This window comes from Salvelinus alpinus, chromosome 2 (assembly GCF_045679555.1).
Source record: "Salvelinus alpinus chromosome 2, SLU_Salpinus.1, whole genome shotgun sequence".
In the NCBI taxonomy this organism is placed as follows: Eukaryota; Metazoa; Chordata; class Actinopteri; order Salmoniformes; family Salmonidae; genus Salvelinus; species Salvelinus alpinus.
The window spans coordinates 63696340-63709994 of record NC_092087.1 but is presented as its reverse complement, the minus strand read 5'-3'; the positions used below and the strand labels follow the sequence as shown (position 1 = coordinate 63709994).

At 40.5% G+C, this 13655-nt stretch overlaps 1 protein-coding gene across 3 annotated transcripts in view; it reads right to left on the bottom strand.

Annotated features, from left to right (window-relative positions):
- Positions 1 to 470: 470 nt before the first annotated feature.
- LOC139566397 (echinoderm microtubule-associated protein-like 6) overlaps positions 471 to 13655 on the bottom strand; it is a 61921-nt gene continuing 48736 nt past the window's right edge. For all 3 annotated transcript variants that reach the window (XM_071387534.1, XM_071387541.1, XM_071387551.1), the window contains 5 exons: positions 11776 to 11938; positions 6997 to 7100; positions 5025 to 5178; positions 4758 to 4858; positions 471 to 4332 (listed from right to left, as the gene is read on the bottom strand). In XM_071387534.1, the coding sequence (XP_071243635.1) occupies positions 4308 to 4332; positions 4758 to 4858; positions 5025 to 5178; positions 6997 to 7100; positions 11776 to 11938 (547 nt within the window). In that variant the 3' untranslated portion in view covers positions 471 to 4307. The remainder of the gene's footprint in view (positions 4333 to 4757; positions 4859 to 5024; positions 5179 to 6996; positions 7101 to 11775; positions 11939 to 13655) is intronic.

Below are 13655 nucleotides of genomic sequence, written 5' to 3'. Positions count from 1 at the left end.
AAGTTACCCACAGCCTTATCTAAACATCTCAGGGCTAAGTTGGGTCAGTTCAACCATAGTTTAACGACCCTTTCTGCTTATTTTATAACCCACAACACAAATCTCTTTTCACTAGGCGTGCAGAGTTCAGTTAGTTATAGTTTTATCTAAAGCTAGAAATTGTTTTAATTATTTATTAACAAAATTCCTAACACCTTCTCAAATAAATATATTTTTCTCTCCCTGATTTGCTTTGGGTTCTGTGTTATTTAAGAATAACATCAACTGCTAACATGACCTTTAAGCAGTCTCACAAAGAATGGCATAGGACTGTTGTAATAACACTAAACAGCGATTGTGTTGCAACTTTTTTTCATTCACCCTAAAAAGGTGAAGTCTTAGAAAAACTTTTGTATGTAGCTGTCTGAAAAATAATATTCGTAGACAATTACAATAAATGGAAGACAAAGACGAATAGAAAGACAAAGATAATCACTCAGTACCTCATTTAATTCACTTTTGAAACCACTTTTTTTACATACATTGATGACATAATCACCATGGCTTTGTTGAATACTTGATTCTGATCAGTCAAATGGGAGTGGATGTGTTTTAGATAACAGTTTGTCAGACTCAGAGGCGTCATGCCCTCAGATTGATTTTTGTTGTTGTTGTTGTTTCTCTGTAATACTACCAGCCACCTAGCAATTTTATGAAGTTGGCTTTAGCTAGCCCAGATAGTTATGAGATTGGGAACCTAACCATTTCGGGCTATCAATCAAGTTAGAATAGCTAGCTTGTCTAACTATCTTAGCTGGCATGCCTCCTGGCAAGGTTGGCAGACTTTAGAAAAGCAAGCAATTTCTAAATGTACTGAATAAGACTCACATTCCTTTCAATCTTTTACCCAGATTTATACAGAAAAGTAAATTTAGTTTCTTTAAAAAAATAACCACCAGTCAGGAGGATACAGACAACTCAAGAGGTATGATTAGATATGCAATTAAGAATTAAGCATAATGATTATGGCTTTGGTTTGCAGGAAAAATCTGTTTCAGGTGTTTGAAAAATACAACATTCTTCAACTTCTCAAATTCTCCACCCCCCCAGCAATCCTCACGTACTTTGTGCCCCTCAGATTTTTGGGGTGCCTGCATGACGCCTCTAGTTACAGTGACGGAATGACTAGTGGCAACACCTGTCAAACACTCCCCCATGTTTGTTTGACCTTCTGTTTCCAAAACCAAGTTAGGGCTAGATTCAATCCGTATCTCAGAAGATCCGAGTTATAGCTTGATTGAAATTTAAAGGCAATGTTGCCGTGTACGTGGAGGCTGCATTCACGGTAAGCGCTGCATATGTCGGCTCAATCAGAAATGACCTTTACATTTTAACGCAGATCTTCCGTGATACTTCCACAACATGGATTGAATCCAGCCCTTAGACACAACTGGATGAATGATTGTTAATCAGTTGGCAAGTAAAGCTACCTGCCAGGGAAAAATGTCTGTTCAACATACGGTTTTGGTACAAGATAAATGTGTGTTTCAATGAGACAAAAACGAATGAATGAATTAGAAAATTGAACCAACTAGACATGTTGATGTATGTTGAGTAATGAAGAAACTATGTTGACTCAATCAAATTCTGCCTGGAGGGTAGCAACTTCAGATGATGGCAAGTATCCATGGCCAGTAGACATTGTACAAGTATGAACAGAACAGACTATTTGGTTGCGCAGTTCTATGAAAATAAACCACTTTGGAGGGACTTCTTGGCGCACTACACCCCCCATCACTTACTTGTTCTATTTCATTTTGAAAACATACTTTTGTCATAAATGTATTACCGGTCACCACATATATTTGGAATGTCTGAATAAATTCATGCTTTTTACATTACTATATAAATATTGAATAACCTGGACATATTACAAAAACTATTCTCTACAATGCAGACAACTGTACCAAAGTTAATCTAAAACACACACACACACACACACAACAATATCACATTGATAGCCAAATCATTTTCTAATCAATTCTATGGCCAAAAGAACATCAGGGTTGTGTTCATTCAGCACCAAACTGAAGAAAGCCGACTGAAAGTTGGAGGGACTACCTGCACTGGTCCAGTAAAAAACAATTGTTTGTTTTCCGTTGCATAGCGGTGTTTCCTCATGAACACAACCCAGCTCAAAGTTGTGTCAGGCCAGTGTATGTCAGCAAGAATGGCATGGACATAAAAATGAAGGTAGACAGAAAAGCAGAAAAGGTTGGATCCCATAGTCATTTTCACACAGTGGGTCTCATTTATCAATCGAGTGCAGCACACATTTGTGTTTAGGTTAATAATGTATATTTTTTCACGAACATTTCAGTTTCCAGAAATATTTTTATGCTCAGTTAGTTATTTGGTGCACACAAATACCCCCCTTACAGAAAAAACACGATTTCACATGTAGATAGATATGTGACATTTCTCATGTGAAAATGTGTGTTTTTGGAACACGTCACATGATCACATTTTCACATGTGATCACATGAAAATGTGTTTTTAGAACACTTCAGGTGATCCACATGTGGCTTTTCCGCAATGGCCTTTTCAGAGAACTAGAACTCGTTAAGTAGACCAAAATAAATGGCAACATTTAAGTTCCTAACTACTGACAGTATCATGTATGCATTTGGACAGTAATAATTCAAATATGTATTTAAAAAAAAAACTTGTCATCTCATAATCAACAAATTATTCACTTGCTGTTTTTTTCAATGATGCTTGTCCTTGACTCACATTCTCCTTTAAAATAGATTAAGGTATTTATGCATGTTTGATAAGCATGGGTTTTACAAATTCATTTTCTAAACAACAAATACACAACATTTCTGTCCATGTGAAGATTGAGGCCCACTGACTGCTTTTCTGATTGGCATATTGCATACTAAACATATTCTTAGGAAATAAAGGATGGCATTCAATCCAATGCGCATTATAGAGCAGTGCAGCCGACAATGCACCTTTTAAAGGCAACGTCCCAGTCATTTGCGGAGAGCGCATTCATGGTAAACGCTGCCGATGTCGACTAAAGAGTGTGTTGCTCTATAACACACCTTATATTGAATCCCGGCCAAAGTCGATACAATAACAAAAACAAAGTGCACATTGAAAATTGTACAATAAACTTTATCACAGTACTAAAAAGGGTATTTCAACTAAAAATGATAGTTGGATTAAATGCGGTTTATTTAAAATGGTATGGTTATTTTGAAAAATTCACCATGGATATAGGAACATGTTGATTGGCAGGAATGGCCACGTAATGGTATCTTTAGGGGGCACAATGTCAAGTCATGACTTTTAGTTAAAGTTCCCCTTTAATGCCTTGTATGGCTCCTGAGTTCCATGCATTTGGATATATTTGAAGAGGAAAAGCTACAAGTAAGAGTATAATATGTTTTGGTCAATGTACAAGAATAATAAAGAAGAAAACATACATAACATCAATACGACTAACTTTATAAAAGCCCTATGACTACATGTTCTATAGCACCAGAACTGTATAAAAAATGTCAAGTGATCATTTGAGAATCATTTCTTAAAGGCACTTAAACATCATGCATTAATGGCTGAAGACCGTGTTTATATAACAAATTGACTTGACCATGGTTCTTGCCATTTCATGTGTTAAGCATGGGAAAAAAAGTTGAACAAAAATTTGGGTGGTACAACACCATTTGACCCTCTGAAATATGTCCTCTTGAATGTTGTGCCTTACATTACTCTCAGTGAATACGCCTAATATGTTTTACAGTATACTTGTAACCTATATTTTTCACTTCCAAAATATCACACTGTCGATGAAACAGATTCTCATCGCATTTCTGAAACTTGCTCTATATCACTGAGATTTGTCTCTGTAATAAAAAGCGTTTACACTAATTATTATCATTATCAATACCGTATACTTATTTGCACAAACAAATAAATCAATTGTCACAATCACAATTCATTATTCCCAAAACTTCAAGTGTAATACGGGAATTCAAACTGAATTATATTCATAACATATTAAGTACTGTATCCCCTGAGACATTGCCATGTACCACCAGATGACAATCAATCAGTCAACGTTTAGAGAACTGTATGTTCTATCACAATAACAATGTTGTTTTCTTGATTCCAGTTTAGAGCTAATTTGCATTGGTCAAGGTCATTATTAGTTCACAAATGTGTAAATGCAGCATTTCAGGCATGCAGCAGCTCAGATTGAGGCATCCGGATCCTTTCTTTGCATCTGAAGAGATCCAGTGAGAATTGGTGACACTTAATCACAGGCATTTCCATACAAACAAACTGTGTGCGAGAAACAAAAGTAATATTAGTAATAATTATTTTTGAATCTCATAATTTTATATTATATTCCTTTTATTCGGTTCAAACAGCATAACAGAGTAAATAGTCAAGCCATCCATTTTAGTGTGTAATATTGGTTCCCTGAAGGAGGGGAATGGAACATAACACCAGGGTCGAGTTCGTTAGGGAAGTTTTGCAACAGAAAATTGGTACCTATTGAACACTACCCAGATAGTTCCACTAGTATAGCCCTGTCCTCATTGCTCGTTATGGAGAGTCTAAACGTATTGTGCCACATCCTTATATCCCTTGGGAAACTTTGTTACATCTGACATCTGTGGGATATCGCATACTTAAAGTTGTCTCATTCCCCTCCCTCAGGGAACCATGGTTACATGCATGTAATTATTTTTTATTTTACTTACCTGCAGTCATTGCCACCTGCACTGATCACATATTTGTCATCGTAGGAGAAACGAATATTTGTCACATGAGCCGAGTGGCCGAAGTAGCGCTTGTGTTTGGCCTATGAAAGGATAGATGTTTAATAGTTATATTATTATAAGTAGAATAATTAGTATTTCAACTGCAGAAAATATACATATTCACATTCTCAAGTCTAAGACTATGGGGTTCATTTTATAATATCAATAAAATGGGTGTACATTGGTAGTCACGCGGAAAATGCTTACAAATTTTTCTATGCATGGAAAGTCAAATAGCTTGACGAGGCCAAAGTCATCCCCGGTGACTACATTGAGGCCGGCATGAGAGACGCAAGCACAATTGACGTCAGCCTTTTCAGCATTTCGCGGCCACACCCCCAGCACCTCATCTCCTAGTACACTGTGAAAGCAAGCAGAATGGTTGTGTTTACTGTAAAAACGTAACGTTAATTGAAAAAAATATATATGGCATAATATTGGGGGTGGTCTGTACATGTTGAATACTGTCATTATATATTTATTATTATGATCGAAGTTGAGTCATCAAATGGAATAATGTGTATCATCAGTGTACTTAACTGATAATGACTTTGGGCACAAATCAATATAATACATATCAGACCCAGAACCAAAACTCATGTGCGCTGGTCAGCTAAATGTGAACGGTCCGTCATGACAGACTAATAAAACACAGAGGTAGAAAAGTTAACATTTTAGAGTGTCAAGCAGCTAGAAATAAACCCGTACCCGGCTCCACGAGGGGGCAAAATGGGGCTTAGCCTCCTCAGTTGAAATTTGTGCCCCATCAGTTTAAGTTTGATGTCCCTATATAAAAATAGCAAAACAGTTCAAATGATTGAGTGACAGGTTGCTGCAAAATCTGTATCTCCGCTGCGCTGTGTGCGCTGCAGTGTGTGTAGGCGGGCTTTAGAAAGCCACTGGGGAGCAGGGTTTCCGTTAGCTGGTAAATGCTGTCTTTTTGGCCGACAAAATAAATGAAAAGCCGATAAATACAGTTGTAGCCAGCCAAGTTGGCCGGGGATGCCCTGCTGCCGAGGAGAGAGAGAAAGGAGGCCTTTTTCATTGAAACTGTAATGTTGGGTTTGCCGCAATATATTATCCTGCTCGTTTTTCCCTAGAAACAATGGCTTGAATTACTTTTGATATTACTCTTATAAAGTTTAGAAACTTTTGCGAAGGTTTGGTGTGGCTATTAGCCTAATATACTGCAGGCATATGGTATGAAGGCAGTGCGCACAGGCTCTTTAAATGATACCCATGTATCGGCGGAAACACCGTTCAGCTGACGACCGAAGTCAGCCTGCAGGCACCCGGCCTGCCACAAGGCGTCGCTAGAGCGCAATGAGCCAAGTAAAGCCCCCCCGGCCAAACCCTCCCCTAACCCAGGCAACGCTGGGCCAATTGTGCAACGCCCCCCCGGCCAAACCCTCCCCTAACCCGGACAACGCTGGGCCAATTGTGCAACACCCTAAGGGACTCCCGGTTACGGACGGATGTGACCTAGCCTGGGATCGAACCCCTTAGACCGCTGTGCCACTGGAGAGGCCATTCTCTTTTTTAATACTTACGCCAATAGGCCGATGCATGCAATGCCCTGATGTACTTAGTGCTCAAATCTCTGACAGCTGAACCATGAGATGGACAATTATTGTTTTAGGAAAGTAAAAAACAATAAAACAATAGGCTATATTTCGAAACACAATTAAGTGTTTTTGTAATTAGTTATAGGCTGTTTTTAAGGACACTGTGGCTCTTCAGAAAAGGTAAGAAAACAATGTTGCTGGTTGTTTTTTATATCAAATCTTGCTTTAGTTTTTAGGTCGCTGTACATGGTGCTGATAGAGCGCAGCAGAGATTTTCGCACCAACCTGTCACTTCTTGGTCAAAAGCATTTGAACTTATTTGTATTAATGTATAGCGTGATATAAGAAAAATTCAATATCATTTCAATGCAAGAACTTTAAAAAACGGTGCCCCATCGCCGATTTCAAATGCCCCCGTGGTCATTTTATCCTGTCGCCGGTCTGAAGAACACATTTTTAGTTCCCTGAACATTGTGGAAAAGTTCATTTTTCAAATCGCCAAATGACAACCTTTAGGGAATGTTACGGGAACGTTCTGTGCAAGCTGTTTTAGAACATAAATATGAACCGATTACAACTGTAATTGACCTGTTTTAGACCGTGAAGCATCTTACCTAGTCCAGGTTGCCCAAGTGATCCTTTCAATCACAGATTGCTCAGCTACCATCTTTCCTGATGGTACCTCATGGACCTGCCGACTGTACGTACCTGTGGATACCTGTAATGACATCCCACGCAATTCAGCTACTGTGAGGTGAAGAGGTGTTGTAAACAATGGATAACGTAATAACACAGGTTAATGTAATCATTTTCAGTAATATAACTTTTTCATGAATAATCAAATTAAACCAGTTAAAAAGGGGCAATCTGGGGATTGACACATCCATTTTTCGGACTTTAAAATGAATAACGTCCAGCCATTGATTCTTGAAGAATATAAAAGTCTCATGAGCTTAGTTCAGCAGTCTTACTCCAACACAACCCGAAATATAAGCTTGTTTCACTCCACTGTTGGTAAACAATGTCATTGTAATGAAACACAGTAAAGGCTTTAGCTATCGTTTTGATCTCATAATTGGCTCATCCTTGCATTCATAGCTCCATCTATGAATTTGAGAGTGGATACATTTCTCAAGCCCCATCCTTCCGTTGTTTACTAAGAAAGTGGCGGGTTACTGCTTTATTGCTGTTTGAAACGCAGATTGCCTCTTTAATAATAACTAGATAACATAATAAAGCTGTTGAACAGATAACGTAATAACTTTTCAGGTGAGTAAAACATTTATTACCACATCATTCAATTAACTCTATGCTAGGTACAGTGCATTCTGAAAGTATTCAGACCCCTTGACTTGAACTCGTTTTTCTCCATCAATCTACACACAATACCCCATGAATGACAAAGCAAAAAATGGTTTTTAGAAATGTTTGCTAATTTATAAAAAAAAATATATAAAATTGAGACCCTTAACTCAGTACTTTGAGAGTACTTTGTTGAAGCACCTTTGGCAGCGATTACAGCCTCGAGTCTTCTTGGGTATGATGCTGCAAGCTTGGCACACCTGTATTTGGAGAGTTTCTCCCATTCTTCTCTGCAGATCCTCTCAAGCTCTGTCAGGTTGGATATGGAGCGTCGCTGCACAACTATTTTCAGGTCTCTCCAGAGATGTTTAATCGGGTTGAAGTCTGGGCTCTGGCTGGGCCACTCAAGGACATTCAGAGACATGTCCTGAATCCACTGCTGTGTTTGTCTTGGCTGTGTGCTTAGGGTCGTTGTCCTGTTGGATTGTGAACCTTTGCCCCAGTCTAAGGTCCTGATCACTCTGGCAGATTTTCATCAAAGATCTCTCTGTACTTTGCTCCGTTCATCTTTGCCTCGATCCTGACTAGTCTCCCCGTCCCTGCAGCTGAAAAACATCCCCATAGCAGGATGCTGCCACCATCATGCTTCACCGTAGGGATGGAGCCAGGGCTCCTCCAGATGTGACGCTTGGCATTCAGGCCAAAAAGTTCAATCTTGGTTTCATCAGACCAGATAATCTTGTTTCACAGAGTCTGAGAGTCCTTTAGGTGACGTTTGGCAAACTCCAAGTGGGCTGTCATGTGCATTTTACTAAGAATTGGCTTACATCTGGCCACTCTACCATAAAGGCCTGATTGGTGGAGTGCTGCAGAGATGTTTGTCCTTCTGGAAGGTTGTCACATCTCCACAGAGGAACTCTGGAGCTCTGTCAGATTGACCATTGGGTTCTTGGTCACCTCTCTGACCAAGGCTCTTCTCCTGATTGCTCAGTTTGGCCGGGCGGCCAGCTCTAGGAAGAGTCTTGGTGGTTCCAAACTTGGGGACCTGGGGCCTCCCGAGTGGCGCAGCGGCTGTGACAGGGAGACCCACGAGGCAGCGTACAATTGGCCCAGCGTCTTCCGGGTTAGGGGAGGGTTTGACCGGCTGGGATTTCCTTGTCCTATCGCGCTCTAGCGACTCCTTGTGGCAGGCCGGACGCCCGCAATCGGACTTCGGTTACCAGTTGGACGGTGTTTCCTCCGACACATTGGTGCGGCAGGTTAAGCGAGCAGTGTGTCAAGAAGCAGTGCGGCTTGACAGAGTAGTGTTTCGGGGGACGCACGGCTCTCGACCTTCGCCTCTCTCGAGTCCGTAGGGGAGTTGCTGCGATGGAACAAGAATGTAACTACCAATTGGTAAAAAAAGAAATAATATCCCAATGCCCCGGCGCAGTGATTGGGGACATTGCCCTGTGTAGGGTGCTGTCTTTCGGATGGGACGTTAAACTGGTGTCCGTAAGAGTAGGGGTGTTAACCCCGGTGTCCTGGCTAAATTCCCAATCTAGCCTTCATACCATCATGGCCAACTAATCATCCCCAGTTTACAATTGGCTCATTCATCCCCCCTCATCTCCCTGTACCTATTCCCCAGGTTGTTGCTGTAAATGAGAATGTGTTCTCAGTCAACTTACCTGGTAAAATAAGGGTAAATGTGGTACCCTTCCCCAGATCTGCCCCTCGACACAATACTCGGAGCTCTACGGACAATTCCTTCGACCTCATGGCTTGGTTTTCGCTCTGACATGCACTGTCAACTGTGGGACATTATATAGACAGGTGTGTGCCTTTCCAAATCATGTCCAATCAATTGAATTTACCACAGGTGGACTCCAATCAAGTTGTAGAAACATCTCAAGGATGATCAATGGAAACAGGATGCAACTGAGCTCAATTTTGAGTCTCATAGCAAAGGGTATGAATACTTATGTAAATAAGGTATCGTTTTTTTATTTGCAAATAGATTTGTTTTTTTGCAAACTTGTTTTCGCTTTGTCATTATGAGGTATGGGTGTAGATTGCTGAGAATTAAAAAAAAACATTTTTAGAATAAGGCTGTAACGTAACAAAATGTGGAAAAAGTCAAGGGTTCTGAATACTTTCCAAAGGCAATGTACATTTAAAAAAATACAAATAAAACACCTTTATATAACCAGGTAGACCAGTTGAGAACAAGTTCTCATTTACAACTGCGACCTGGCCAAGATAAAGCAAAGCAGTGCGACAAAAACAACAACACAGAGTTACACATGGGATAAACAAACGTACAGTCAATAACACAATAGAAAATCTGTATACAGTGTGTGCAAATGTAGCAAGGAGGTAAGGCAATAAATAGACCATAAGTAATTACAATTTAGCAATTAACACTGGAGTGATAGATGTGCAGATGAGGATGTGCAAATAGAAATACTGGTGTGCAAAAGAGCAGAAAAAACATATGGGGATGAGGTAGGTAGTAGGTTGGTTGAGCTATTTACAGAGGGGCTGTGTACAGCTGCAGAGATCGGTAAGCTGCTCTGACAGCTGATGCTTGAAGTTAGTGAGGGAGATATAAGTCTCCAACCAGTGATTTTTGAAATTCGTTCCAGTCATTGGCAGCAGAGAACTGGAAGGAAAGGCGGCCAAAGGAGGTGTTGGCTACGGGGATGACCAGTGAAATATACTTGCTGGAGCGCGTGCTACGAGTGGGTGTTGCTATGGTGAACAGTGAGCTGAGATAAGGCGGAGCTTTACCTAGCAAAGACTTATAGATGACCTGGAGCCAGTGGGTTTGGCGGCGAATATGTAGCGAGGACCAGCCAACGAGAGCATACAGGTCGCAATGGTGGGTAGTATATGGGCCTTTGGTGACAAAATGGATGGCACTGTGATAGACTGCATACAATTTGCTGAGTAGAGTGTTGGAGGCTATTTTGTAAATGACATTGCCGAAGTCAAGGATAGGCAGGATAGGCAGTTTTACGAGGGCATGAGTGAAGGAGGCTTTGTTGCGAAATAGGAAGCCGATTCAAAATTTTATTTTGGATTGGAGATGCTTAATATGAGTCTGGAAGGAGAGTTTACAATCTAGCCAGACACCTAGGTATTTATAGTTGTCCACATATTCTAAGTCAGAACCGTCCAGAGTAGTGATGCTAGGCGGGCGGGCGGGTGCCGGCAGCGATCGGTTGAAGAGTATGCATTTGGTTTTACTAGCGTTTAAGAGCAGTTGGAGGCCACAGAAGGAGTGTTGTATGGTATCGAAGCTCGTTTGGAGGTACGTTAACACAGTGTCCAAAGAAGGGCAAGATGTATACAGAATGGTGTTGTCTGTGTAGAGGTGAATCAAAAAATCACCCGCAGCAAGAGCGACATCATTGATATATACAGAGAAAAGAGTCGGCCCGAGAATTGAACCCTGTGGAACCCCCATAAAGACTGCCAGAGGTCCGGACAACAGCCCCTCCGATTTGACACACTGAACTCTATCTGAGAAGTAGTTTGTGAACCAGGCGAGGCAGTCATTTGAGAAACCAAGGCTGTTGTCTGCCGATAAGAATTGTGATTGACAGAGTCGAAAGCCTTGGCCAGGTCGATGAAGACGGCTGCACAGTACTGTTTTTTATCAATGGTGGTTATGATATAATTTAGGACCTTGAGCGTGGCCGAGGTACACCCGTGACCAGCTCGGAAACCAGATTGCATAGCGGAGAAGGTACGGTGGGATTCAAAATGGTCGTGATCTGTTTGTTAACTTGGCTTTCGAGGACCTTAGAAAGGCAGGGTAGGGTAGATATAGGTCTGTAGTAGTATGTGTCTAGAGTGTCTCCCCCTTTGAAGAGGGGTATGACCGCGGCAGCTTTCCAATCTTTAGGAATCTGAGACGATATGAAAGAAAGATTGAACAGACTAGTAATAGTAATTTGCCAAGAGCCACCTCTCAGTTTGCAACAACTAATGTGAGGGCTCCCAGTGCACAAAAACATAGATTGAGGAGTGCTCTTTCCAATTGATCAATTATGTCTCTTTTTCCTCTGCAAATATTTAAGCATGAAAATATTATCCCGTCTTACCTCGATGTACTTGCTGTCAGCCGAAAAGTCCATCTGGATGACAAATCCAGCAATGTCCTTGCAGTAGCCAATACGGTTGAGTGAAGGACCCAGAGTAAGGTCGTAGAAGTCCACCGCGTTGTCCACAGAGCCCACTGCTAGCAGACGGTTGTCCGGGCTGAATCTTTATAACAAAGAATGACCTGATTAATCCTGGACATAGATTAAGCCTAGTCCTGGACAAAAAAGCAAGCTCAATGGAAAATCACCAAATGTGCATAAAGAGTGGTAGATTAAAGAGTGGGACTCCAAATAAAAAGGCAAACAATGGAGCAAATGCATCCATTGACATTTTCAAATGCAATAAGTACTGGCTTTCTATGATACAGTGCCTTCAGAAAGTATTCACACCCTTTGACTTTTTCCACATTTTGTTGTTACATCCCAAATTGAAAATTCATTCAATTTAGATTTTTTCTGTCACTGATCTACACACGAAACCCCATAATGTCAAAGTGGAATTATATTTTTTAGAAACTTTTACAAATTAATAAAAAATTAAAAGCTGAAATTTCTTCAGTCACTACGTATTCGACCCCTTTGTTATGGCAAGCCTAAATAACTTCAGGAGTAAAAATGTGCTTAACAAGTCAGACAACAAGTTGCATGGACTCACTCTGTGTTCAATAATGGTGTTTAATATGATTTTTTAATGACTACCCCATCTCTGTACCCCACACATAAAATTATTTGTAAGGTTAAGCATTGAATTTCATGCACAGATTCAAAAACAAAGACCAGGGAGGTTTTCCATTGCCTCATGAAGAAGGGCACATATTGGTAGATGGGTAAAAAAAAAAAAGCAGACATTGAATATACCTTTGAGCATGGTGAAGTTATTAATTACACTTTGGATGGTGTATCAAAACAACTAGTCAGGGGGCTCTAAAGGGTGATGACGTGACTGGTGGCAGCGTGGTAGGCACACTTTGTCCTATGAATTAATCACAAAAATTGAGGATTAGCTGATAACTACAAAACAAAGCATTCTGGATAATATAGAGAATCTGGAACTATTTATTGATCAGTATTTTGATATGCTTGAAAAAGAATACATCGAATACATCGAAACGAACAAGAGAAGACCTTCCCTCGAGTTCTGCGAGCGAAACAGGAGGAAAGCCGTCGTCTAAAATTCCAAACTTAACATTGGAGGGGGACGTTTTTATAACTACGTCTCCATAAGATAGAGCATTGCTTACAAGCATGAGAGAGCAGTTACAAAAACTGGATCTATTGCCTGGGCTCTTGGGGGAGGTTGAGGCCTAAAAAAAGAGGAATGGATTACAGTAATAAAATGATGGAAGAAATACGAGCGGAAAATAAGATATTGAAAACTACCGTGCACTACGGTATGATAATAAAACAATTAAAGCGAATTACTTGATCTAAAGTGCAGAAGTATGAGAAATAATATTGTTATAATGGGAATAGAGGAGGATGAAAACAAAAACTATCAGTCAACGATGGAAAAAGTCAAGGTGTTCATGAAACGTAATCTCAAGATGACGGACGAACAGGTGGAAACAATTGATTTTCGAAGAGCTCACCGTTTTGGTAGCAGAGCAGAGAGAAGGCCCCGTCCGATCGTAGCTAAGCTAACCCACTATAAAATGAAAATGTCCTTGTTACAAAAGGGTAGGGAATTGAAGAACACCCCATTCTCTATTAATGAACAATTTCCTCATGAAATAGTGGAGAGACAACGTGCCCTGTACCCCAATTTCAAAAGGCTCCGAGCAGAGAAGCAGAATGTTCGTCTAGTGGTCGATAAATTATATGTAAACGTGGCTGTGAGTGTAGCTACCTCCTGTTGAAGTAGTCCCCTATACATATTTGCA